Source organism: Paramisgurnus dabryanus, chromosome 24 (assembly GCF_030506205.2).
Source record: "Paramisgurnus dabryanus chromosome 24, PD_genome_1.1, whole genome shotgun sequence".
In the NCBI taxonomy this organism is placed as follows: domain Eukaryota; kingdom Metazoa; phylum Chordata; class Actinopteri; order Cypriniformes; family Cobitidae; genus Paramisgurnus; species Paramisgurnus dabryanus.
Window position 1 is genome coordinate 7,235,170 of NC_133360.1, and position 26,993 is coordinate 7,262,162.

The 26,993-nt window shown below is 38.2% G+C and overlaps 1 protein-coding gene across 1 annotated transcript in view; it reads right to left on the reverse strand.

Moving 5' to 3' along the window:
• The window catches only part of stab1 (stabilin 1), a 40,431-nt gene extending 14,855 nt beyond the window's left edge, over nucleotides 1–25,576 (reverse strand). Inside the window, exons 1-48 of the mRNA XM_065244498.2 lie at nucleotides 25,259–25,576; nucleotides 22,933–23,075; nucleotides 22,652–22,767; nucleotides 21,856–21,941; nucleotides 21,665–21,734; nucleotides 21,454–21,549; nucleotides 20,897–21,007; nucleotides 18,760–18,947; nucleotides 18,550–18,680; nucleotides 17,380–17,507; nucleotides 17,200–17,276; nucleotides 16,917–17,057; nucleotides 16,124–16,261; nucleotides 15,958–16,029; nucleotides 15,754–15,867; nucleotides 15,612–15,665; nucleotides 15,315–15,395; nucleotides 14,824–14,982; nucleotides 14,643–14,705; nucleotides 14,391–14,486; nucleotides 14,088–14,174; nucleotides 13,876–13,987; nucleotides 13,520–13,706; nucleotides 11,178–11,271; nucleotides 10,783–10,938; nucleotides 10,598–10,693; nucleotides 10,374–10,469; nucleotides 10,098–10,145; nucleotides 9,746–9,873; nucleotides 8,694–8,802; nucleotides 8,211–8,288; nucleotides 7,251–7,352; nucleotides 6,439–6,543; nucleotides 6,194–6,328; nucleotides 5,964–6,092; nucleotides 5,822–5,875; nucleotides 5,608–5,721; nucleotides 5,060–5,255; nucleotides 4,259–4,354; nucleotides 4,130–4,175; nucleotides 1,876–1,952; nucleotides 1,616–1,741; nucleotides 1,369–1,442; nucleotides 1,212–1,283; nucleotides 1,010–1,129; nucleotides 864–911; nucleotides 697–777; nucleotides 194–340 (exon numbers count right to left, since the gene is read on the reverse strand). Of these exons, the coding sequence (XP_065100570.1) occupies nucleotides 194–340; nucleotides 697–777; nucleotides 864–911; nucleotides 1,010–1,129; nucleotides 1,212–1,283; nucleotides 1,369–1,442; nucleotides 1,616–1,741; nucleotides 1,876–1,952; nucleotides 4,130–4,175; nucleotides 4,259–4,354; nucleotides 5,060–5,255; nucleotides 5,608–5,721; nucleotides 5,822–5,875; nucleotides 5,964–6,092; nucleotides 6,194–6,328; nucleotides 6,439–6,543; nucleotides 7,251–7,352; nucleotides 8,211–8,288; nucleotides 8,694–8,802; nucleotides 9,746–9,873; nucleotides 10,098–10,145; nucleotides 10,374–10,469; nucleotides 10,598–10,693; nucleotides 10,783–10,938; nucleotides 11,178–11,271; nucleotides 13,520–13,706; nucleotides 13,876–13,987; nucleotides 14,088–14,174; nucleotides 14,391–14,486; nucleotides 14,643–14,705; nucleotides 14,824–14,982; nucleotides 15,315–15,395; nucleotides 15,612–15,665; nucleotides 15,754–15,867; nucleotides 15,958–16,029; nucleotides 16,124–16,261; nucleotides 16,917–17,057; nucleotides 17,200–17,276; nucleotides 17,380–17,507; nucleotides 18,550–18,680; nucleotides 18,760–18,947; nucleotides 20,897–21,007; nucleotides 21,454–21,549; nucleotides 21,665–21,734; nucleotides 21,856–21,941; nucleotides 22,652–22,767; nucleotides 22,933–23,075; nucleotides 25,259–25,324 (5,043 nt within the window). The 5' untranslated portion in view covers nucleotides 25,325–25,576. The remainder of the gene's footprint in view (nucleotides 1–193; nucleotides 341–696; nucleotides 778–863; nucleotides 912–1,009; nucleotides 1,130–1,211; nucleotides 1,284–1,368; nucleotides 1,443–1,615; nucleotides 1,742–1,875; nucleotides 1,953–4,129; nucleotides 4,176–4,258; nucleotides 4,355–5,059; nucleotides 5,256–5,607; nucleotides 5,722–5,821; nucleotides 5,876–5,963; nucleotides 6,093–6,193; nucleotides 6,329–6,438; nucleotides 6,544–7,250; nucleotides 7,353–8,210; nucleotides 8,289–8,693; nucleotides 8,803–9,745; nucleotides 9,874–10,097; nucleotides 10,146–10,373; nucleotides 10,470–10,597; nucleotides 10,694–10,782; nucleotides 10,939–11,177; nucleotides 11,272–13,519; nucleotides 13,707–13,875; nucleotides 13,988–14,087; nucleotides 14,175–14,390; nucleotides 14,487–14,642; nucleotides 14,706–14,823; nucleotides 14,983–15,314; nucleotides 15,396–15,611; nucleotides 15,666–15,753; nucleotides 15,868–15,957; nucleotides 16,030–16,123; nucleotides 16,262–16,916; nucleotides 17,058–17,199; nucleotides 17,277–17,379; nucleotides 17,508–18,549; nucleotides 18,681–18,759; nucleotides 18,948–20,896; nucleotides 21,008–21,453; nucleotides 21,550–21,664; nucleotides 21,735–21,855; nucleotides 21,942–22,651; nucleotides 22,768–22,932; nucleotides 23,076–25,258) is intronic.
• Nucleotides 25,577–26,993: the final 1,417 nt, after the last annotated feature.

Genomic DNA, 26,993 nt, shown 5'->3' on the forward strand with positions numbered 1-26,993 from the left:
AATTATTTTCAATACACATATTCTAATGATAATTTAGGGGGGACAACCCTCAGATAGGGGGGGTCCTGTCCCCCCCGACCCCCCCGGGATTTCCGCCCATGCCTGTAGTGTAGTATAAAATAGTATAGTATAGTATAAATAACAAACTACAAGTTTATGTTTAATATTTAAAGGATGGTAGTAAATTACTTACATCTCTAACGCTAAATCGTAATTTAAATCCGCTAGCGGTGACGACTTCTTTAACAGACTTCAGGTCTGACTCTCGTAGTTCTTCACAGCCAACAATGTGATTTCGCATCACATCTGCACTGAAGCTTTTATTTAGCCATGCTTCAACCTGAAAAAAACAGACATGATTTAAATATTCACAAAACAAAATTATAGAAAATAAAATGTCTTTGCTTTTGAATAAATCATAAGAAATATGTAAGAGCTATGCGAGAAATATCTTCACCTAAAAGTGTGTAGGCATTAAAACCTTTTTATTTTAAAATAGGACCTATTTCCTTTTTTAATACAGGTTAATCAGTCCACTTTATTATAAATAAAAATAATAACTTTCCACCTATAAAGTAAAAATGAATAATAAAATAAAAACAGTACAACAGTAGCCATCTTTGTCATTGAAAAAAAAACCTCAAACTTAAAAAGTGTAATATTTTGTGTGATAAAGTTGTGTAAATGTTATAGTACCGTTTGGTTAACAACGTAATCAGCGTGAGGTACAAACAAGGTAAACCGTCCTGAACTGTACAAATCTCGCACAGAGGACACCTATTAAAGACAAACGTTTCATATAATTATTTCAGATATATTTAAAAACATGCCAATAAACTTGAAAAATATAAATTTTAACGTACGCCTAAATTTCTTCGGAACCAAGCAGCCTCGGGTTTACGAAGAAGCTCCTGCGAAAAGCAAGATTGAGATTCACTTATAAAGCTACAGTCAAAATAAGTTGTTATTCAGTATAATTAATGTAAAATGAATCTTAAACAATACTGACTCTACTGACAGTTCCCGCACAATTGAAACCGTCTCCTTTGTAACCAATATAGCAGGAACAATTGCGCTCCCCTTCCCCCAGGTATTTGCAGACAGCATTAAGACTGCAGCCACCATTATTCTGCAATATAAGATAACAGAATGGTTTAACATAATTAAGTATAGCAAATAAATGAATTAATTCTCTCTGTAAAATCGGGTACCTTTCGACATGGATTAAGTGCCAGACATCTATGACCTATACTAGTGAAACCAGGTCTACACGTGCAGGCGACCTAAAATAAAAATAACTCTCAACATCTCTGAAAACGTTTTAACAGCATGACGATTTAAACATATACACTAAAAGGTGACACAAACCCTGTTTGGTCCAGTTTTTAGGCATAAAGCATTTTTGTCACATCCTCCATTGTCCACTAAACAGAGATCGATTTCTGAAGAAAAAAAAGATAGAATTACTTTATACTTAAATATATATAATAATGGCAAAATTAAAAATGCGACCAATTGAATTGCAATAAAATTAATTGTAAACATATCATCCTAACATATTCGTAAATAAAGATTTTTGCCCGATCCTGAAACCAACACAAAAAAATATTTTTACCGAGACACATGACACCATCGCCCGTGTATCCCTTTTTACATACGCAGTCTCTTTCTCCTGGTTGCGTTTTCACGCAGTCTGCGTACGCTGAACATCCTCCATTGTGTGTGTCACATGGGTTAATTTCTGCAGGAAACAAAGCAGAAAGTCACTTCAAGTCCATTTTACATCTGTATGTGACATACACCAAAATATTCAACAAACTGAGAAACTAAAGAGTAAGAATTTGGCAGTCTTAGCTATGAAACGGCCAAACAAACCTTTGCAGAAAGTCCCATTGCCCTCATAACCTGCCGTACAGGAACAAACCGGAGTTCCTGAACCTCCTGAGATACAACTGAAGATAGAAATAACAAAAAACTGAACAGTACTACAACATCTGTATTGAATTAGAAGTGTGGCCAGTGTCACACATTTGCCAACGTTTGATTATTGGCCTAAAATTTGTTTAGAATCAAAAATATTTCTTATTCATTTAAAAAAAATCTGAGCTATAAGGCCAGATTTACTTAAGCTTGCACTTCTTTTGCCATTAAAAAACTTCTGTGAGGATTTACTAAAGACATGCAGTGAATTATGTGACCCTGGACCTCATAAAGGTCAATTTTTTATTTAATTGATGTATGGTGTGTTAGGATAGGACAATACTTGGCCAAGATAGGCTACGATTATTTGAAAATCTGAAATCTGAATATAAAAAATGCCTTAAGTTGTCCGAATGAAGTCCTAAGCAACTGCATCCAGTAACAAAAATAAAGTTTTGATATATTTACGGTCGGAAGAGATTTACGGAAAGATAAATTAATGGAAGATTTTGGTATAAAAGAAAAATCAATAATTTTGACCCATACAATGTATTATTGGCTATTGCTACAAATATACCCCTGTGACATTTATATATGGTTTTGTGGTCCAGGGTCACAAATAAGCTCAGAAAAGGCATAGACTGTGTTTTTGTGACTGAACATTGCATATGCATTTGTAGGAATTTCCCTTTTAAACGCAAAATTTATGGGAGGAGAATATTTAAATGTATCACGCAACACGTTTTACTAACGTTTGTGCTCGTCAGTTATTTGCGGCATTATTTACTTTATTATTTATTTCATTAACAGTGGTGGCCAATGACTTCTTTTTCGAGGGCGCACAATGCAAAGTTCGTCACAACATGTATGTATAGCCCGTCATGTCTGTGGTTCGTCATTTCAAAATATATGTTCGGTGTATCGAGTGAACCACGTGCATCATGCATCTGGTCAAAATAAGTGCCTGTTGCAGATGTGTCCAAAGGGTTTATGATAAAAAAGACACTCGCGTTTGCCAGATACTCGCATAATCTCATGCGTAATCAAAGTTTATTGTTAAGTTAGTGTCTTGCGTGTATTTTGTGAATGTGAGCGTCTCTTTTATCATAAACGTTTTGACGCATGTGCAGCAGTCACTTATTTTGACAAGATACGTGATGCACAAGGTTCACATGATGCAACGAACATATTTGTAAATAAGCGCCCCTCTGTCAGTTATGTTGGTCATTGTGGAAATTAAATGTTGCATCTGTGCTGTTTTAACGTGCGCCTTGTCAGTTAATCATCCACAGAAATTTTCACTCACAACGACGCTTTTTGGGAAATTGTGTTTTTGTGCTAATTTTCCATTTTTTGTAAATCTGGCTCTTATAGGGACATTCCACTTTATTTTTTAAATATACTCATTTTTCAGCTCCCCTAGAGTTAAACATTTAATTTTTTACTGTTTTGGAATCCATTCTTCCAAGCTCCGGGTCTGGCGCTACCACTTTTAGCATAGCTTAGCATAATCCATTGAATCTGATTAGACCATTAGCATCGCGCTAAAAAATAAAGAGTTTGGATATTTTTCCTATTTAAAACTTGACTCTTCTGTAGTTACATCGTGTACTAAGATCGACAGAAAATTAAAAGTTGCGATTTTCTAGGCAGATATGGCTAGGAACTATACTCTTATTCTGGCGTAATAATCAAGGACTTTGCTGCCGTAACATGGCTGCAGAAGGCACGAATGATATTACGCAGCAGCTGAAAATAGTCCCTTTAGTATCTTTCAATGGCGGGGGATTATTTCGGGCACTGCATAATATCAAGCAAAGTCCTTGATTATTACGCCAGATCAGAGTATAGTTCCTAGCCATATCGGCCTAGAAAATCGCAACTTTTAATTTTCTGTCAGTCTTAGTACACGACGTAACTACAGAAGAGTCAAGTTTTAAATAGAAAAAATATTCAAACTCTTTGGTTATTTTTTAGCGCTATGCTAATGGTCTAATCAGATTCAATGGATTATGCTAAGCTATGCTAAAAGTGCTAGCGCCAGACCTGGAGATCAGCTGAATGGATTCCAAATTGGTAAAAATCAACTCTTTAACTCTAGGGGAGCTGGAAGATGAGTATATAAAAAAACAAAAGGAATGTCCCTTTAATGTAAAAATTAAATTTCTTAAGTCTTCAGATTTTTGGGTCCTCTATTCTTCACACTTACTTGGCTTTGACATCACAAACTCCACCACAGGCATCATTAACAATCTCTGTAAACACAACCAATAATGACATCAGAGAGAATAGCGCAGTGAGAATGTGGCATAAAATGTTGTTTGACTTGAATACTAACCAAAAGAGCAATTCACTCCCTTCCATCCTTTAAAACAAATGCATTGGCCGGTTCCCTCAATCCCATCCACACACATGCCATGATTACACTGACATTCTGTCAAACAACAAAAAACAACACTGTCGTGTTAAAGCGGTTATAATATACAAGCTTAAACAACAGAACGCCCAAGAAGAAAATGTATGTGGTGATTTTGGGTGATTTCTAGGTGTCAAACTTACTGGGTTTTTGCCAAGGGGTTGGGAAAGAGTTCTGGGTGATTGCTAGGTATATAGGCTCTAGATAGATGTGGCTATGGTTTATTTTCACAGTTAGGGGTCTGTTTGTTCATATTATGATTTTTTTTAAAGATATAAAATAAGTCCTTGGTGTCCCAAAAATGCCTATGGGGGTGTGTCATTTGAAATGCAAATGAGCTGATGAAATCCAAACACTGATCACCATAATGGTGGTTTGTTGAAATTGAAACTCAATTGTCAATTATATTTTTTCTTTCTCTCTGCACTAAATAGCAGTGCCATAGTTGGATAATGCAGATAATAAGCATATTTCGATGACCTATTTTTTCACATGCTTGCAGAGAATGGTTTACCAAAACTAACTGGGTTGTTCATTTTCAGATTTTCTAGGGTGATAAAAGCACTGGGGACCCAATTATAGCACTTAAACATAGAAAAAAGTCAGATTTTCATGATATGTCCCCTTTAATCTATAATAGCTGTACTACTAATAGCAGTAGTTCATTCAATAATTTATCAAAAGGACCTTGTAGAAACCAAGTACCAGGAGATTTGCTAATACCTGACTTGCAGTCTTGTCCATATCTCCCGGGTTCACACATCTCGCATGCAGTCCCATGAAACCCCTCATTACAGAGACACTCCCCGGTGCCATGAAGTCCATCTTTACACTGGCCATTGTTGGAGCACCAGTTATCCACCGTCCCAGGACATTTAAAGCAGTCGTGCCCAAAGTATCCAGGACAACAAGAGTGGTCCTACAACAGATGAAGTGATCAAATATAATAATATCATTTTAGTGTTTTGAACAATTATAGCCTAGTTCGTGTTTACACGATTGCGAGCAATTCTTATGCTGCACACACACCAAATGCAAAGCATCACGTTCCTCGTGAGATTTAACTTCATATCATGCGAATTTTTCGCTTGAGTTGAATATTTTCACGTGTTTTTTCGCAGCAGTCGCACTGTTCAATTTGCGTCATTTGCATCGCCCGTGCGACTTTGCATCTATTTGCGTCTTTGCATTAAATTTGTATGAAATCTATTTGCGCAATTCGCGTTTGGTGTGTACGCCCCATTAGGGTTCAGTCAAATTGTAGCAAATACCTTTGTTTTTTTCAAGCAGTCCATATGGCAGCCCGGCACATATTTTCTCTTCTTTCCGACTCTTGTCCGGTACCTACAGTTTGACTTCATGTTTTGAGGGTACCTTGGCTGTATCTTAGGAGAAAAGAGGAAGGTTTCAATTACGATTTGAATGAACAGCAACATAAGACGTTTAACTGCTAAAATGTAAAAATTGCGATTAATTTCATCTTACTGGATAAGTATTAAAGAGGCATTTAGGTGCAGCTTTACAATCTCCACAACGACCCTGCGAAAAAGATTTATATAACATTTTCCATCATGCCGCTGGTAGGATCACTTAATGACATTTTTAACTAGTAGGCAGATCAACTTACAGCAACTCTTAAAACCACATCTTTACTGCAATGGTTCTTGTGAATGTCCAAGACACGTGGGATCCCATACAAAGCGCCGTGTCTCGTCTCGATGAAGCTCCCGTTTATAGAAACATCATTGGCCATTGTCTAGAGATGAGAAACAGGTTTTCACAACCGATAGATAGATCAATTTTCTGTCAAAATACTGTACAGGTAATAGTTATATGTTAAAGACAACAGTGTAATACCTGATTTTCACTGTCTATGTAAAACATGATTTGAGTGCCGTTTTCCAAAAACGTGCTTTTGAAGACTCCATCGCCCAAGTGTTCAGGAAAGAGTTGTTCACTTATAACTACGTGATATTTCACAACGTCTATGCTCTGATAAAAACAGATTTGATTTAGATGCATCAAACGTGGCAACATGCCAAGCAGATACGTTCAAAAACGTATTCAACCTCACGCTGAGCTTTGGTCAATGATTCACTCACCAGCTGTGTAGAGTTGGTTTTATTCAGGTAGTCACGTACGGCGCTATCGTATGGGACAAAAATGGTGTAATCTCTGGTCGGGATGCTATCTGCCAAGTTGTAAAGCTAAAATAAACACAGGAAATACACAGGTTTTCATATAGTATGTAACAACCCAGAAAAAAGTAGTACTCTAATAAAGTACTTAATTTTCATGAAATAATTTTGTACTTAATATACTAAAATGTATTCTATAGTACTACTTAAAGGAATAATTTACTCATCTCCAGGTCATCCAAGATGTTTATGTTTTTCTTTGTTCATTCAAAAAGTAATTGGTTTTTTTGAGGAAAACATTTCAGGATTTTTCTCCATGGACTTTATTGGACCTCAACAGCTTACAGTTTCAATGCAGTTTAAAATTGCAGTTTCAATGCAGCATCAAAAGGCTCTAAATGATCCCAACTGAGGCATAACTTTGCATTCACATGGGGCGTAATCGTTAACGCTTCTCATTTACTTTTAATGTGTGACGTAATGCGTTGCCGAACTGAATTGTGGATCCGTCAACGTCGCGTCACTGCTGTTGCCTGCGGCAGAAGTTGAACATTTCAAGCGCCAATCAGATCGCCTTATGCAAACAACCTAGTGCGAGCCAGCCAATTACGTTCATGCAAAAGCATGTGTTGCGGCTACTGTGATTGGCTGTTGGCCACGGATCAGGCAAGCCTCAAACGTTAATGCTTTCGCCCTGTGTGAATGTACCGTAAATGGCCCAGACTTAAGTGTTATAAAACCAGAAACTGGATGGAAATTTAATCACAAAAACTCACCAGTGCTGCCTGCCGAAAAAGACTGAATGCTGGAGTGTTGTTCAACACCTCCATCAAACTGGGAGGAGGTGGAGGAATATCAGAAACAGGTGGTAGAAGAACCTGAGAAGAACCACATATTTAGTTGTATTTTAGGTTTTCACATATGCCAGTGCTTTAAAGATTACAAATTGCATTTATTAAGGACACTGCTTTTGCTTTAGTAAGCTAATTTTGACAAGAAATGGTTTGACTTGTTAGCAGTTAACACCTCCTGGTAGATTCTGCAAGTACACAATCTGGTTTCAGTTAACCATTCTCCATTGACAGTTATTTTATGAGCAAATATTTTGCTATATTATAGCAGATGATTAACTCATTCCCCGCCAGCCAGTTTTTGAAAAGTTGCTGGCCAGCATTTTTTGTAATTTTCACAAAAGTTTCACAAAATGCCTTCCAGGAAAGTTTTCTTCTAAAAATATATAAACATACAAATATATCAAATGAAAGAACAGACCACCTGCTTTCAAACAAACAAAACGGGAAAAAACTAAAAAAATCTATATTATTTTCTATGCTTATAAACTCTTAAATATGGGTATTTTTCTTAAAAAATCCATTTCTTTTAGCAAAAAGCTGAAATAATTGCATTTTTGGGAAGGAATTTTGTTAGAGATGAGATTCAGAATGATTATCAAAACATACACGGAGTTTAAAATTAGTAAATAATTTTTGCTTCATTATAAATTGGGTAAGTGGAAAAATCACGGTATTACAGATTAACATAAAACCTAATCAGAAACACTTTTTTATGCTAATGTTTTTTCTTAATTGACGAGATAACTCGTCAATGGCGGGGAAAGAGTTAACCAGTACCTGATTTTTTGTGAAATTACTTTATATTTTGTCTTTGCCATCACAATTTAGGATATATGCTAAACCCTTAACCCTAGAACAACAACGTCTTTGCAAAGTCATTACCGTGTCAATGATGTGAATGCATCCATTAATTGCCTTGATGTCCGGAACGACAATTGTAGCACTGCCGATCATGAGCTCCTAGTTACGCAAGGAAGAACGGGTTCAAGATATGTCAGGTTCATAACCAACACAGAATTTAAAACCAACATTTTAAAGGCATAGTTCACCCCAAAATGAAAATTTTGTCATCATTTGCTCGTCCTTATGTTGTTTTAAACCTCTATTTTTTATAAGATATTTTGATAAATGATGGTAAGCACACAGTTGGCGGTACCCATTGACTTGACCATAGTATTTATTTTTCCTACTATGGATGTCAATGGGAAACTGTCAACGGTGTGCTTACCATCATTTATCAAAATAACTTTGTTTGTGTTGCATACAGGTTTAAAATAACATGAGGGTCAGTAAATTAATTTAAATTTTTAGGTGAACTATTCCTTTAAGCTGGAATCTACGAATTTGGTTTTGTGTGACAGTTACCGTTCCTTTGCTTTGAACGCCCCATTTTGTTTTGCCAATGGTCGGGAGTGTTTTACCAACTTGTTGCTTCAGGTCTTCATAGGTGTAAATTCCATCTAAAAAGTGAACTCTACACAAAATCACACACAAATGATGATCACTTGTTAAAACCTTATGGCGCGTTCACACCAGACGCGTATTAAGCATTAGGCGCGAGTGATTTACATATTAAGTCAATGGAAAGACATGATAGACATCCAGCTGCGCAATTTGAACAAATGAGATGGCGCAAATAACGCGATTTGCGCAAATTGAACGTTTCGGGGGAATTGCGCAAGTGGAAAATTCTGAACTTTGCCAGATATTCGTGCCATGTTAACCAATCAGGAGTTTGCTCTAGTAGTGATGTGAGGCAGAAATACGAAACAACAATGGAGGACAAAATCATCGTCGCTGTATGTGGACACCCGGAGCTGTACGACACATCTTCGTACTTTTATAGAAACAGGAATAAAAAGGATCGGAAGAAAGATTGAAGAATTCGGACAATCTGGTAAGTTGTAAAAACGCTCTTTACTGAATTTGAGCTAAATATATGTACACATATTGAGACTACAAGCTAGTTAAACCTGGCAAATTGAGGGTATTCATGTCTGAATTTCCCTCGTGAATGCCGCAAATTTCACGATGCGAGTTAAAGCAACACCATGTAGTTTTTTTTACCTTTAAATAATGTCTATAAAAATTATTTCAGTGATAGAACAACTTTTAACTGGACAAATTGTACTGTTGCTGCAACCTGAGCAGCCTCCTAGCTCCTACAAGCACACTCTGAAAGTGGCGGTGGAGGGTAGGAAACACAGCCCCGCCCCTCTCCCTGCCTGCAGAAGAGTGTCTGATACCAGGCACTGTTGCGCTTTTCAACCACATGGGGGAGCTTTAAGTCATTTTTACATGGAAACTACATAGTGTTGCTTTAACTCAAAATGTTCAAGCGTCCAACGTAAGATATATTCGCATCTGGTGTGGCCACACAGTAAAAAATTACTACTTTATCTCGACCCAGCACTTACCGAAGAAGGTGTGGAAGTCTGTAATAATCAAACCAAAAATTCTCATCAGAAGCGCTGAGGTTTTTGAAAGCCGCTTTGGAGGGAACCAAAGCCGTAACCCTGCTGCCGCTGTCAATCACTAAGTGCCGCTGCAGGAGTGAATAAAAACAGGGGGACCTATGTTAAAACCTAGGGACATATGTTATATAGGTAGGTAGCATTTTAAGTCCTCAAATGCAAAAAGGCATTACTGTACTGTACATGTATCTATTACACTGAAATCAATCCCAGGATGCATTATAACAAAGTAGCTCGCTAAGTTGTGGACAGAGACCACATCCTCAATAAATTTGGATAGGAAAGGTGTACTTACTTGAAGACGGAGATTAAAATTATAAAATTCAGAGTTTCCATCTAGCTCCTGAAAATAAAAATAAGATTAATAAAAAAAATTCATAAACAGTATTACATTTTATAATTTCTATTGTGTGTGTGCGTATACAAATTTAAATCGCATTAATTCCTATACAGTTTCTACACACACACACATGCACATTTAAGGCAGTGTATGCAACAAACATGTACTACAACCTATGAATATTCAGACAGGTGATATTTCATAGAAATGACAGCACATGTGTCATATTACCGTAAGCATGTTGCTGTAACAGGTGAATCCGTCCCCCTCAAATCCACTTGGGCATGTGCAGTCGTGCGTTCCATCATTATTTAATTTACACGTGGCCTAAAATAGTTACAGGTATACAAACAGCATTACTTGGTTATTATTATAATGCCAAGCCTGTGAAATGATTTGAAATTCGTTTGATAAATATGATTGGCTGATATATTTAATGAATCATTTATGGAAACCTGAGAGTCGCATCCTCCATTATCTGTCAAACAGGGGTTGACGATTTGACAGACGACACCATCTCCCATGTAACCTTTTTTGCAGCTACATTCATTCTGGAAAAAAGTTTAAGAAACATGCAAAAAATAAATCTGTATTTTGTTTTGTAGACACATTTATATGCCACTATGTCAATAATCACTACCTGTCCTGGCCCGGTCGACGTACAGTCAGCATGTTCGTGACAACCACCACGACTTTCCAGCTGGCAGTTATTGATCTCCACACACAACGTCCCATCACCTGTCCATCCCTCCATACAAACACAATTCACCTTTCCTCCTTCGTACGTACAGCCGGCCTTAACATAACATAAAGTTCAGAAGGAGATTTTGAATGATTTATATACAGGTATCAGCACAATAAAGGGAATGGCAACTGCCTAACATCTGTGTTTTACATTAGAAAGTCACACAGGTTTCCAACGATAACATTTTTATTTGCTTTTGTCAATGCAGCTTATGTACAACCATTATACAGGGTGGATATCACTTTAACAGCTGATGGAAAAAAAACTAGAGGAATCATTTTCTGTCTTACATTGGGATGGCAGCCTCCTCTATCAGGTTTCAGGCACAGATCCCCTTCAGTGCACGTATATCCGTCCCCTTCATATCCAGGCAGACAAACGCACCTACGGCATAAAGTACGAAAAATCAGAAACAGGCCAATAACAGATGATTAATTTAGCACATAGCAAATGTTCAAGAACATGGACGTCGCTAATATAAAGAGCAGAAAGCTATTAAATAACTTTGTTGCTGTGTGTCGCTAGTCTCTTTCAATGAGGTCGTTAGGAGGCGTTCCTAATTCTTGTTGTCCTAGTAAAAACTATAAACAAGTGAATAAGGGGGCGTGTACACCAAGGCGTTTACGCCGACGAATGTTTCCAATTGTTTTCAATGGAAGCGCCACGCTTTTGAAAAACGCTGGCAGCTGGCATTTTTTCCCGCACTAAGGGGTTGTGCACGCCAAAACTTTTAAACGCGGCTGAAAATGCCTGGACAACGCCGAATGCCAGCTGTTTCTTCAGCTGAGCGCTTTGGTAGCTGTGATACTTCAGCTGTGAGCCGGTTGGTTGCTGTGGTAATGCTCCGCCCATCCTCCACTGTGATTGGATGGCCGTGTGAGAACTGACATTGACGAGCGGAGCTGTTCACCCAAAGTTGAATATTGAACCACTGAGCGGCGGTTTTCAGCGCGGAAGAAAACTGCTAGCTGCTGGCTTATTTGAAAAACGCAGAGCTTCCATTGGAAACAATTGAAAACATACATAAAAGCTTTGGTGTGCACGCCCCCTGAGTGCCCAGAGTTGAAAAATGTTCAACGCTCAGCTTGTCAATGTTACTTCTCACTCTGCGTCCAATCACATTGAAGGAGGGGTGGGACAAATATCACCAACCGGCGCATCGTTCATCTACTGATAAACAAAACAGAAGTATCATAGCAACAAAAGCACTTAGCTGAAAAAACGCTAGCAAGCACGTACAGTTGCCATATCCAGCCACTGTACACGCTCCATAACCGCCCTCTTAGTAAATGCCGAAAGACGAATAACGTAAACTCCACTGCTTCACTCTCATTGGTTGTTGCTTATCATTTGCATAAAAGTTTAACTTTTCTCAACTTTCACATAGCTGGCACCCACTTTGGTCGCTTGTGTCGCTGGAAATCCGCAAGCGTCCATTGAAATTAATCGGTGGCAGTTTGTACGCATCTTAAGATTTTGGTCAGAGATGACAGCATAGTGGTCAGTGCTCATAGTCCTTTGCCAGTCCTGTTGGCCTTTTCCATCTTGTACTTTCTTGTCCTCTCTATATGCTGTACTATCCAATAAAGACACAAAATTGCCCAAAAATAACTTAAAAACTAAATAAAATACATAAAATACCAAACATATCTTAAAGGCAGGGGCCTCATTTATAAAATGCTGCGTAAAAACGATCCTACATTTGATCTTACAATCATTTAACAAAAATGCATATGTGTGATTTATAAACCGAACGTACGCGCAGAAAACGCGCGTACCCCTTTCAAATCTGTAAATCGCAAATTAACTTGAACTTGTGCCTGCAGCCGAGCAGTTTCAGATCTCCGTCTTTAAACGATGCGTAATTAATGTCAGACATATAGAAGAGCGCTTGTCAATATTTAAACCAGTTTCAAACAGCAAGAATGGCTTATATTTCCAAAAACCTGCAGCAATCGGACAAGCAAAAGTGCGTACGTCTGCTCAGACCCTGACGTGGCGCTAAGCACTTTTCCACGTCAAATACAGTTTTTATAAATATGGACTTTGCCGTGGATTTTTGCCTACGCACACTTTACGATCAAATCTGTGCATACGCACGCTTTATAAATGAGGCCCAGGGTCCATGATCTTTGAAAGCCAAAGTTAACATTTGAAATCACCTAAACAAACACGCCCCTACCCCTTTAGAATCTGGACCTTCTATTGATAGACCCGCCCCACACATACGCAACCCAGGCAACGATGTCGTTTAGTAGACACGCCCCTTACTGCTAATGGGCTACAAGTGTGTCTTAGTAGTCAGCCTGACTTCCTTTTCCAAAGCATTTTTCAGATATCGTGCTCTTCGCCTACCAGGTGTAAACAGGGCCTTAGACCCATTGGAGTCATACTTTTTTTTGATGATGGATGGGCTTCGAAAATCGAGTACTTTTTATTGCTATTTAACTATTTCATTATAAAGCTAGGAACTTAGGATGCACTTAGGATGGCATGAGGGTGAGTAAATAATGGGCTAATTTTCATTTAAGGGGGAACTATTTCTAGAAAATTTTAGGGTCCCTTATAAACAAATTATTTATTTTAGTTCTTTCTAAAACAACAAGTTTGATTTTTAGTTAGCAGCACTAACATGGTTTGATCGTTGTGGTAGACACATTTGGCGTGGATGTGGCAGTACTCAAACACGCTATCTGCATTGCAAGGGGAGATTGTCTGATCACAAAGATCCCCCGAATATCCGGCCACACATGAACCCCTCCTGCACACGCCTGCACTGCCGGGTCTGTTATCACAGGCACCGTGAACACAGCGGCAATCTGTGAGAACAAACAGAGAGAGAAAAAAAGATCACAGCTGTCAGTGTCACAAAAGCAGCTTACAGGTTCAAAATACAGCCTGTATGGTGTAACGACATTATTGTTGACATAAAAATGAATGAATGTATGGATGAAGAATAGATGGTTAACAGATGTACACAATGTTCACCTTCATCGCAGTTCTCTCCATGTTTTTTGGGGTCTGCGCAGATGTGGCAGCCGATTCCCTTAAACCGCGGCTCACAATTACAGGAGCCGTTACCTGCGATTCCATCAAAACACTATAAGACAAAAAAACAACATGAACTATATAAAAACCAGCAAAACTTTATCCAGATGTCCCAAGATGGCTTACGATAAACATACAGTAGGCCTACTTACTTTCCCTTTATCATAACATGGATGCTGGAAACCTCCAATGCATGGTTTACAGTTGGGCCCATAGAAACCACTGCAACACTCAGCTCTCTGCAAAAAAAAAACATCAGATAAACTACTAGATACTTTACCAAAGTGTTATTACTTCAGATAGCAATTCAGTTGAAGTTACAAAGGAAGATTGCACAAAATCTGTCTTTTTGACATGAGTCAGAGTAAAACATTGTAAAAAAAATGCTATATAAATAAATCTGAATTGAATCGAATTAAATTTGCGCTGTTATCTGAACTAATTTAATATCATACCGTCTGTGTAACGTTACAGTATTTGGCACAGCCTGTATCTGCAAGCGAATACGATCGTTGGTCAGGTTCTAGCTCACAGCCTCTTAGATGATTTTCCTATAAGAAAAAGTGAAAAAGTAAATAATCGCATTCGTAGGCGACAATTTTCTTTATCAGTTGTCGTAATATTAAACAGATGCTTATTTAAAATTTCTGCTAACAAATGCATATGGATTATCGACGGATATATTTTATCAAAAAGTAAAAAAGTACCAGCTCAACACTTCCAGGTGGACAGTGCGTCTCGTAGAGATAACTACACCTGACACACGGACCCTTATGAAGAGAAGCAAAATGTATTAAAATTTATTTGAAATTTTATAATCTGTTCCTACACAAGATACTGGACTGTTTATAGTAATCCCTTTAAAAAAGCAAAAAAGAGGGCAGTTACCATGACGATCTTGCTCTCATTGACGACACATCGATGGGGCATTATGGGAACTATAGAGGATGGTACAAGAACTCCGTCAATCAGATGAATTATTCCATTGGACGCAACAATGTCTTTTGTTTCAAGAGGTATTCCTTTATCGCCCAGAAAGACTCTTCCCTGCGAACAAAGTAAGAAAGTAAAAACTATTTTTATAAAACCAATGGCAATCAGAAATCCAATTAGATGGAAACATTTTTCTTAAAGACATACTTTAGATCTTGGACAAAGACATAAGGTATGAAAGTTTATTGCACCAAGAGTACCATAATTAAACAATGTTTTTTTAGTTGTAGCGCCACCTAGTGTTCAAACCTCACCAAATTTCTTGAGTATACACAGAAATAGGCTCTGCATGTTTGTACCAAATTTCATAACAATTCGTTTTTCCCCTCAAGAGTTACAAGCATTTGAATAAATCATCCCACTGCCAAATCAAGGCAGTCACTTACATCCCCAGTGACGTTGATGGTTAAGATCTCATTGGCCATGGTGGTGATCTCAGACATGCTGGCCAACTGATCCACGGTTATCTGTGTCAGAGATATACAGAGAAACCTTGTGAAATGTGTTATAAAAATGTCAAAAGCATGTGCGGTAGCAAATCATCACCACTGGCTGTTAAATAAAAGGTCAAATATGCAGTCTATTATTTCTACTTCAAATAAAAATTTATTTCGTCAAGCCATTTTATGGGGTCTTCGAAGTGACGTTCACAACTGCCTCAATGATGTCAAAGGGAAACTCACAGCAGCCTGGGAGAACATGTGGTGCTTTAAAAGCATTTGAAGTTTTGGTTTGGCCTAAAAAAACAGAGATGAGGAATCAGTAGGTTTACATGAGTTGAAAACTTCAAAGGGTCATAAGTAGGAGTACGTAATGCACGCTCACATCATTTAGCATGTATACAACGCTTCCATCTCTAAATCTGTCAATGGCCTTGTTGGTCGGGACAAACACAGTTAAAGGACCTGGACCTCTGACGGGCAGCAGCGTCCCGCAGTTCTGCAGCAGAAATCGACAAACTGTCTTGAATGCTTGTGTTTAGTAATGAAACCCAGAGAGACTGATTCAAAGCGATAGACGTTCACTCACATCAACCAGAGACAGGAATCGATTGAATCTGTCATCTTCTCTGAAAATTTCCCCGATGGTCTTTGAGGAGAACTTAAGGTTGGAGAACAGAACATCTTACATTAGATGTGGTGTGGCGTTTGTATCTTTAAGACTTTGTGTTGTGAAATTGTTTTAAATGCTTTACCTCAGTGTTGGTGTCGGAAGATTCAGTATGAGCCAAGGTGAAAGGCTTGTCGATGAGGTGAATGATTCCGTTTGATGCTGGAATGTCACTTTTGAGTATCGTGAATAATACGTCTGGATCTCTCATCAAGATGAATTGCTGCAGACACAGAAAGGATCAAACATTCATCATCAAATGAATGAATAGGGTGGAATTAAATTGATGGATGAACAGAATGTATTGATTGATGGATAGAATTGATTGATGGATGTGTGGATAAAATAGGATGGAGGGACTAAATTGGAGGGTTGAATAGAATTCAATGAATGGATGAATAGAATGTATTGATGAATGGATGGGTGGATGAATGGATGGACTAAAATGGAGGGTTGAGTAGAATTAAATGGATGGATGGATGAATAGAATCCAATAGATGGATAAATAGAATGTATTGATGAATGGATGGATGAAACGGAGGGGGTGTGGATGGAGGGATAGGTGGATGAAATATGATGGATGAATGGATGGACACAAATGGAGGGGGTTGGGATGGAGGTATAGGTGGATAGAATGTATTGAAGGATGGATAGATGGGTGGGTGGGTGGTTGACGGATGGAGAGATAATTAGAATGTATTGATGGATTAATGAATAATATGTATTGATGAATGAGTGGATGAAATGGGATGGATAAATGGATGGAATAAAATGGAGGGATGGTTGGTGGATGAATAGAGTGTATTGATGGATGGAATGAAAGCATGAATGAATGGATAGACTTAAAGAATGGACTGAATGTATTGCTGGATGGATACCTTATTTGTTTTGAATCTGATCTTTTCTCCTCCGTTAGTCAACAGATCATTTCCCTCTAAATCTTTATAAAGCCTCTGTCCGAAGATGAGGTGATTTTTACACACTGCATTCATGCTGGCTGAGGGTTTACCTAAAACCGTCTAAATAGCACAAGATACAAAAATAAACCAAACCGTTAAATAAAAAACTATTCGTCCCAAAAAAACAGGAAGTGCTTATGAGGAAATGAAACACAAACAGATTCAGCCATTATTTGTGTCTATTTCCGCATGCTTCACTCACTTGGAACGGATTCTGTCCCACTGGAATGAAAAGTGTGAATGGGCCATGTTGGCTCAGAATAAACTCACACCCTTGCTCTGAAAACCAGAAGATGATGTCAGGAAATCTAACATGGATTTAAGCAACATACATAATCTGAAGTGTTCAATCAAAGACTAAAAATGGGGTTTGGTGACCCACCGAGCAGTCGAGCGCTTCCTGTGAGATTTCCCGCCTCACTGCCCTCTCTGTCCAGCTCCAGAACCCTTTCCATGAGGTTACCATAGCAACGTCTGCCATCGCCAATCTGCTGAGCGTTGCAAAGGCATCTGAGAGAATAAAACGTCTCGGTTTATGCCCTTGATTTGCAGCAACGTCTAATGCAATCGTATGTGACAAGATCTCTTTATACAGTAAATAATGCAGTGTATAAATCAAATGAGTTTCATGTTTTCATTAATAATAATAGGAAATAGATTGACTGAGATTCGGTGCTCTACCATTTTTGTCCACAGGGGGAACCATGGAGTATTTGATGTTTTGAACAGCTGTTCATTAAACATTTTGTGTGATAGGTGCGCAATATGTTAATAATTTGATTAATAGATATGTACTGTATGTGTATAGATTAGATTTATATATGTATTAGAGTTAGAAAGGTATTAAAAACATTAAAATTAAAGCAACACTAAAGAACTCTGGCTCTTTGCTCCCCCTACAGGTTAGAAGCGTAATTGTTCATTACCACTGTCATAAATACTGAGGCATAGCTGGCTCTGATTGGATTGTAGGTCTGCCGTAAAGCAAGTTTTTGTAGTATTCACTCGGACTACAGGACCACTACCCGACGTTTGGAAACTTCTTTAGTGCGGTTTTGGCCGATAGAGGGCTGCAAAGCGAATGTGAAAGTGCTGTTCACCCTGTTTAGAGTGGATGAACGACTGAAACTGTTTTGGAAGCGTTATTTTAAGGTAAAAAAAACTCTTTGGTGTTGCTTTAAGTGAAAAAATGGTTAAAACTCATTAGCGCCAATTTTTCCCTTCTGGACAATGTTAGTATGGCATCTTTAATTAAAAACAGACTCATGAAATGTAATATTAAACATTAAAAATTAAAACGGCTAAAGTATTTAATAAAATTATTTATAATATTATGACAATGAGAATTGAAGTATGTGCTCATCGGTAATGTAAATAAAGTCTCAATACAAACATGCACAACGGGATTATTGTCCTATGTTCTGTTTTCTTTAAATAAATCTTTTTAATTTTGATTTTGGAGAGACGTGGGCGTTTCAGTGAGGTTCAGACAGTTTTAGTAGAAGATAAAAGGAAGTGAAAGTTGACTGCTCATGTTATTGTGGGGACAGACCTGGGCGTGCCGTCTGAGTTCGTTTCGCAGCGGGCGCTGCTGTGGCACGAACTCGGGCTGCAGGCCGACTTCAGTGTACAGCCGCTCAATGGGTCCGACGACTCCATTCCAGGCAAACACACACATTTTGTCTGAAGAAGAAACATATCAATATTTTTCATGCATTTAATTCTAATATTGATGCTATACTTCCCACAATGCATTGCTCACCTCTCCTGGGTTTGTTAAAACACAGGTGGTGGAATCTTCCGGACAGCCTCCGTTATTAGTCTCACAGGGGTTTATGGGAACGCAGTGTTTCCCGTCACCCACGAATCCCTGTTTACACCTGCAGTTAAACTTTCCACTCGTGAATGAACATTTTGCGTTCACACTGCAAATGCTCTGTGAACACCTACCTGAAAAATGATGAAGAAATATGACATAAAACTCATACAGCTCATTTTTAATATGATGCAATCGAAAATGACAACAAATTTACAATCGAAAGTGTAACTTTAAACATGCAATAACAGTGCTTTGTTGTGGATGGTTTTGTATTGTTGCTATGCGGTTGCTTTTAGTGCATTGTACTATTGTTGCTAGGGTGTTGGGTGGTTGTCAGGGCATTGCTATGTGTTTGCTAAAGTGATGGTTATATCCCAAATTCTATGGTTGCATCACATTTAATGCAATCCCAGAATGCGGGATTGTGAATCCCAGAATCCCAGAACTGTGCAGAAGTTTGTTGAAATCAATCAAAAGTAGCAATGAATTTTCTCAGAAAACAATTAAATACCAATTTTAAAGGTGCTGTGTGTAGATTTTAGCGGCATCTAGTGGTGACACCTCAGTCCACAGCTCACCCCTTAATTTCGAAACGCATACGGTAGCTGCCGCAGGATAAACATGTCGTCGTCTGATACAATGTAGGGACGCGATCTGTAGAACAGATTGGGCTACTGTAGAAACATGATGGCACAAAATGCAGACTTCCATGTAAGGAGACCCACGGTGTATGTAGATAAAAATGGATCATTCCAAGGGGGCGTCAATTGTTTCCAATAGACGGTTTCATCAGAAGCAGGTGCGTTGTCGTGTTTACGTGTCTAGTCGGAACTTTACTTCCGGTCTCTGTTTGTTTAATGGTCTGACTAGTGTCTAAACTGAAACTATGGAACAAATACCTCGTCGAAAATAACACATTTTTTGGTTTCCTAAAGACGAGGGGAAACTTCCAATAAAAGTTTCCGACAAACAATAAAAGTTTCCGAAAGATGGTTTTGGTCGTTTCAGGTAGTTGATATCACGCTGATATTTGTTCAATTGTTCTTTTTTGTGATATGTTTTATTTTAGCTAGTAATTTGTTGCTATAGAAACGGGGCGTGTCATTATGATTGGCGTGGTTGAATTGGCCACGCAGATTCCTTCTGCGCATGCCTTGGCTCCAAACTGACGTTTTTACGCCACATGGCGGCGACCATGGTCGGACATTTTTGGCTTCAATTCATTACAATGGAGGGAGGCGATGTCGCGTCGTCCATCTTTTTTTACAGTCTATGGGATTACCGCTATGCGAAGGGAGGTTTGGCAGCCGGTTTGTTGTTAACATTGTATACATTATAGTACACATTTTTATCCGAAATAAACTACTCTTAAAGGAATCTATTGTTATTATTTTTTTGCGAGGTTTACCGAAAGTTACGTTTGTTCCGCAAAAAGTCGTTTGTTTATGTTGCTACTGCTGAAATCGTCTATAGAAGCGCAGCGCTTTTCAGAAATGCCCGCAGCAGGCGAGTTTTTTCAGCGCTCAGCACTTTTTGCCCAGAGTTGAATTTTTTTTTAATTTGGGCGAAACGCTCAGCTCATCAATGTCACTTTTCACTCGGCTGTCCAGTCACAGTGGAGGAGGGGTGGTACAAATACCACGACAACCAACCAGCGCATTGTACAACAACTAATAAACAGAACAGAAGTATCATAGCAAATAAAGCGCCTAGCTGAAAAAACGCTGGCAAGTGCCCACAGTTGGCATCTGCCTGCCGTTTTCAGTCGCATTTAAACACGTTGGTGTACACACAATCTAAAGTAATAAAAACAATACAGTTCATTATGTAAGGTCTTTATACACCACTAATAATGTATTTATGTAACTTATATTGCATTTCTGTCAAGAGATCTTTCTAAAAGTTACGCACTGCACCTTTAAAGCAAAGGCAAATATGTGAGAACGTTAGCATGAGGTTAGCATGTAATATTGTCATACTCTACCAGAAAACTGTTCCAGAAACCTATTCGTAAACACATAATTTTTTATGTTTATTGAAAAAAGAATGTCCATCATGCAAAGTATTGTTTGCGAAGTACCTGTACAAACACTTCCAATCTTCTCATACCCAGGCAGACATTCACATACAGCATTTGTGCCATCTCCCTTACAATACGAGTAGTTTGGACAGTTTGAACAAGATGAAGAAACTAAACGAGACAAGAAAAGAACATTTTAAGTGATTATTTATTTTATTTAATTGTATATTCTCAACACGATAAAGCTTTTTGTCTATAAGATGTTTCTAAAACTAACCAGAACCCCTAACCAGGACCTTAAACTGGAAGGAAACAGTAAGTTAATATAAATGGTGCGCAATCAGGTCCAAGTCTAACCTAACATTTGCACTAAATCTAATTCTTAAACCTGACTGGTTCCCAGAAATGTTTTTTCAGGACTTTTATGCATGTTGTCCCAAGGACTACACTGGGATAATATTCACAGATACAGATGTGCTCACTTACAACAAAATGGTATGGTATAACACAATTACGGTATGCTACCATGTCTCAAAAACATGGTATTTTTGGTGTGTTAACATCATATTAACGTGTACCAGGGTATTAAATCTCTCACAAATATTGTGCTGGATTACCTTTATTGCACTTTGGTCCTGAGTAAGGCGGTTGACAATAACACTCTCCATTGCCATCTGGTCCGGAGTTACACTTTCCTTTCACGCAGTCGCACTCTATAACGTCACCATTTTAGACAAGTAGACATTTGTATTATCATTCCAAAAATGAAAAAAAAAAAACTTATTGTAATAAGGCTGTTTGTATCGCACATAAATGTAAATGACAGACCTGAGCTGCATTGGTTTCCATAAGCGTTCGTATTTGAACATTCCTGGCAGGCAAAACCTGTATATCCCTCCTGAGGAAGATTAGAAGAGAACTATGTTATTGATTGTTAAATTTAATAATTCATCTTGAAAGCTTTTAATATCCACCAAACCAATAACGGTAAATTTACCGTAACAAATATGGAGATTTACCTTACAAACACAGGTGCCGTTTCCCGAGTCTCCAGATACACACGTACCGTGACCATTACAAGTCTGTCCTGACCAACTGGGACAAGCTGGAAACAAAAACGGTTAAATGCAAACCAGTTAACTTGTCATTTAGTGTTTTGCAAATGCATATTAAAAATAGTAATGCTTGGAGCTACCCTGAGGATAGGAATTTGAACCATGAATAAACAAGTTCATGGATCAGTCCTTTTGGGCTTTGAACCCACAACCTTTGAGATACGACCTTAAATGTTTAATCATTAAGCCACAGCATCAAACGTGACTAGCAATTCTTCTACTTTTTAAGTTTATCAGAGGACTAAAAAACAGATTTTATATATTTTTGATTCAGGCTTTTGGTTTTTGAATATTTGATTCTTACGCTGGCTATGAAGGATGTCAGAATGCGGAGCTACGGTTGTGGCTAGAAGGGATACAGCTACGGACAAAATCTCGTGAAATCTCGCCGGATGAGCGCTGTTTACATCCTAATCCTACCACCAAACCTAACCCTAAACCCAACATTTCACAGGATTTATGCCTTAACTGTGGGATTAAAACAGAACCGCTGTTTTAATCATAATCTTACTCCTAAACCCAACATCTCGCGAGATTTGCCCGTAGTTGTATCCCCTCTGTCCAGAACGCTGCCTCCAAGTCATTGCCTCATGAGAAAGCGAGGAGAAAAACCTCGACTGATTTAGAAAACAATTTGACATGGTTTTGGTCACACTTCTTACAGTGTAATAACAAAAACCAACATATTTAGAGGACTCACGCAAGCACAGCGGACTCCAGAAATCCGGACAGCACTTCTCCTCCGTCGTCACCTTCTCACAGGTGTGTGAGCAGCCGGGAAGTTCAACGTGACGGTCTCCGATGCTCACCACATAACTGAAACATCAAGAAAAGAGACCCGTCAAATCTAGGCTCAAATTTAAATGAGATTTGGAGCATACACGTTTTTAAAGCTGGTTTTTCACAGAATCGTATGATATTTTGTAAATTTAATGACTTCAGCTGCGGTTTCACAGACAGTTTTACAAAATCAGTGATCACCTGCATCCGGGGTTCCCGGCGTTCATAGACGTTTTCCTGAAACCTTCCGGGCAGACGACAGCATGGGAGGCCGCGCAGGATGTGCACGGGGTCGTGTGCAGAATGGTACGGGTGGTGTTGCACCGGTTGGGTACTGGATCGGCCTGGATAAAGAAGAAATACAGGTGTGTCAGTCAGGTTTTCGTGTGCACATAAAGTATTTCTGTATAATAAAAAAATGTATTAATGTATTTCTGTATAATTGTGCAAAATTTCTAAATAATGCTGCCTACATACATTTTCAAGATGCGTCATGCCCATTCAAACGGTTTTTTTAACCAAATTGATTTTGCATGCAACCTCCAACTCAAAGAAGCGTCCATTAAACGGTAACTTGTATTTTTATCTGTTTATATGCTCAAGATTATCGATTCTGTCCTGCATCCTTGTCAATTTATTGAGATTTCGCATTTTGATAGGGCTTTGATTGTGTTACTTTAGAAGTGTTTCCTTCTGCTCCGCAAGAACTGACAGTCGGATGACGTAAAAGTACCGCGAGAGCGAGGCGAAATTAGACTTCTCAGTATGGTTTCTTTAATCGCTCTCGCGGTACTTTGACGTCATCCGCATGTCGTTTCTAGCGGCACCTCATGAAGCCGAACGAGTCTTTAATTTAGGCGGCAGGCGCTGTGCTATCTGAAGAATTAAACCGTCGTCATTTACGCTCACAACATTTCCAAACCCTAGTACGGTAATGTGCAGTTAACCTCCGCTGTGTAGAAAATGTATGGTTTAAAATGTGAGTCTCAACGTTATATTAGGAGTTTTTTAGATTCATCTTTTAACAACCCCAGAGTTCACAGGAGCGAGGAATCACATGCTCACATATGAGGTAAAATTTAGTGCAAAAATGCGTTTGACTGTAAAAAAAATTATATAAACATATTATTAAATCATTATCGAACATTAAAATCAATCACGTGACTGTTGCTCATGTCATTTTCATTTATATACTTTTTATACAATTTATATAAATTTTATGGCATAACGCAGTTGTTGTGCAATGCATATGAATGGCACAATTAATCAAGTCATCAAACAGAACGTAAATAAACAAAAATGCAATTGTAGATGTAAATATGACACCAGTGTTGGGGCTAGTTACTCAAAAAAGTAATATATTACGTATTACATATTACTCTCAAAAATAGTAATGCCTTACTTTACTTTATTACTCCCTGGAGAAAGTAACTAGTTATATTACTAGTTATATTACTAGTTACATTTTTTTTCTGGACAAGAATGTTTATTTGGGCAAGCCACGGCCAAGAAAATGCTGGCTTCCTTACCCGCTACTGGACGTGGGGCACAGCGTTTGGAGAAACATTAAAGAGTGTGCACTTCACCGTCAAGTTATTTTCCTTCCGTTGAACATAATAAAATATGACTGAATCTCCACTCGGCGAAACTAGCTTTCTGTTGCTGGGAACCTTCCTCTGAAAAAGAGCTTGCCGTTGTTGACGCTTCCATTTACCCGATCTGTCTTTGAGTGTGCCGCTGCCGCTCTGTCCTGCTGGCTGCCGGGTGTCGACCAATCGGTGATGGTAAATGATACCTCGTGCCAAACTTAGACCAATCACTGTTCCATTCACGCCCTCCTCCCCTTCCCTTTTGTTCTCTGTGTTTTGTGCCTTGTGTGATGAAGGTGCTACTGGCGAATGTAACTTAAGTAACTAGCTCGGGAAAACTGTAATAATATTACCATTTTCAGACGGGTAATGCCTTACACTACTAGTTACTGAAAAAAGTAATATTATTACAGTAACTAGTTACTTTGTAACTAGTTACACCCAACACTGTATGACACCAATATGTTATTATCTGATTGAATTAAATGATATAAGTATTTGATATCAAAGTTTTTAGCATAAAGGGAGGGAGGTTCAGATTGTTAGAAATGTAAGTGGGAGTGCCATAAAGACTATAAAACCTGTTATGTTTTTTTATGTCTGTTTATGCACAAATTTCTCTGAGCTGTGCACATTGTGCTCCCCTTAAAAAAATTGGTGCATGACGCACCTGATTGGTAGATATTAGTGCCATAGCAAGGCAAAGGTCACTAGCTTTGAACCCCAGTGAACACACATACTGATAAAAAATTATATATAGTTTGAATGCACTGTAAGTCACTTTGCATAAAATCGTCTGCGGCAAATGCATAATGCATACATTATTACCATGCAACCGTGTGCAAGCATATTATTCATTTAAAATAGATAGCCCTTAACCATTCCTCTAACAAAAAGTTTAACAAAATAACTCAGAGGCAACAAATTAAGCGACATACCTGAAGCTGCGAACTCCAAAGTACCACAAGTCCCACAATAAAAAGATACGACATGGCTGCTTCCATACAGCGTTAAAATCTTTGGCACTCCTTAAAAGTTTTCAGATAAACATAAATTGCTTTTCCTGTGAGCAGACACAATCTCCAGTCACAGGACACAACAGAAAGTCTCAATTTCAAACATTTCCTAAAGTCTACACTGAGACCTTGGTTCCTCGTCTTCTTTCGGGGACTTGACACAGAGTGAGAGAGGTTTGATATGACCACACACCAGCTTCAAATGTGAGAAAACTGACTTTTCCTGACAGGAAAATCACCGGATTTCCTCCTCCACGATGGTTGGGAAGTCAACGGTTGTCAGCTGACAGGACTGCAGGGTTCAGCGAAATTTGCAAGACAACAGTAAATGGGGATTTGGAACATTTTTCTTATCATTTAGGATTGGTGAAATATTTTTGGTATCTCAGGACAAGCAAGATATTTTAACTAACATTGAACTATAGGTCACATTAAAATTTATGCATTTAGCAGATGCATTTTTGCAAAATGGTCACATTTAGTCAAAAGTTGCGTCCTTTTGAATCAAACCCATGATCTTTATGTTGCAAACTGCAAACTTTATAATTTAAACTACAGGAACAACAAAACTTATCAAAACCTTTTTTTTATCTATTTTATTTATTGTTGAACTTTTTTACTTAACGCTTTTAACTTTTTTGATTAAGATTGTTCTTTTTTATTTTATTACTTATAGAAAGCTTTTAAATATAATTCATAGGGCATCCAATTGTGCAGCAGACTGAAATTGGAAAGCAGACATTCAGTATAGTTGAAAAAACCACAGTCGCTCACGCTACAACACTGCTGTGTCATCAGTCTGAGATTTTGAGAGTTCCTGCTATTGTGTTCCTCTGCTGACGTGATAACATGACATGAGAAACAAAAAAGTTGACTTAAAAAAATTAGGACATTAAGCTTAAAATCATTAATTTTAAGTTTTACTGTGTCATGTTAATGCATCTTGAGGACAACTATTAGGGTGTTTTCACACCTAGTTCGTTTAAGCCCTCCAAATGCTCTCGAAGCAGTTCAGTGTGTATATGTGAACAAACCAAGTGATCTCACACCCCCTAAAAGGACACATGAGCGAACCTTACTCAGACCACATCCTGAGGTTCGATTTATTTTTGAAATGTGAAAGCAATGAGGTCCCAGTCCCAAGTTTTGACATGTATCGAAATCAACAGCTAAACAGAAAGCTGGGGTCTGAGTTTTTACGAAGTTGTGATGTGAACTTCAGTTCTGAAGATGACAAAAAAAAGACCTGGTCCTCTTTTGAGTCCACTATATTGTGAACATCAAAAGGACCGAGGTCACATTCGGCTAGTTATTTTCTGGATTATTTTAAGTTTGGTTCTTTTAAAATGAACTATATGCGAAAACACCCTAGTCAGCTAGACAAACCATTAACCTCAAAAAATAAACTTAAGTAAATTGTGGCGCACTGACTTAGTAACTTGTGTTGCATTGTTAAGTGATAAAATAAACACTTTTAGTCTAGTGGACAACAAAATGCTATTGCAACAGACTAAAAATTACTGCGCAGCCAACCAAATCTCGCAGCAATTTGTACATATTTTACGAGCAGGCTAATTCGCATGTATTCATATGAAGTGAATCGTACAGAAATGTACAATTATTAGAAAAAAAAAACAATAATGTTACCCCACCTCTT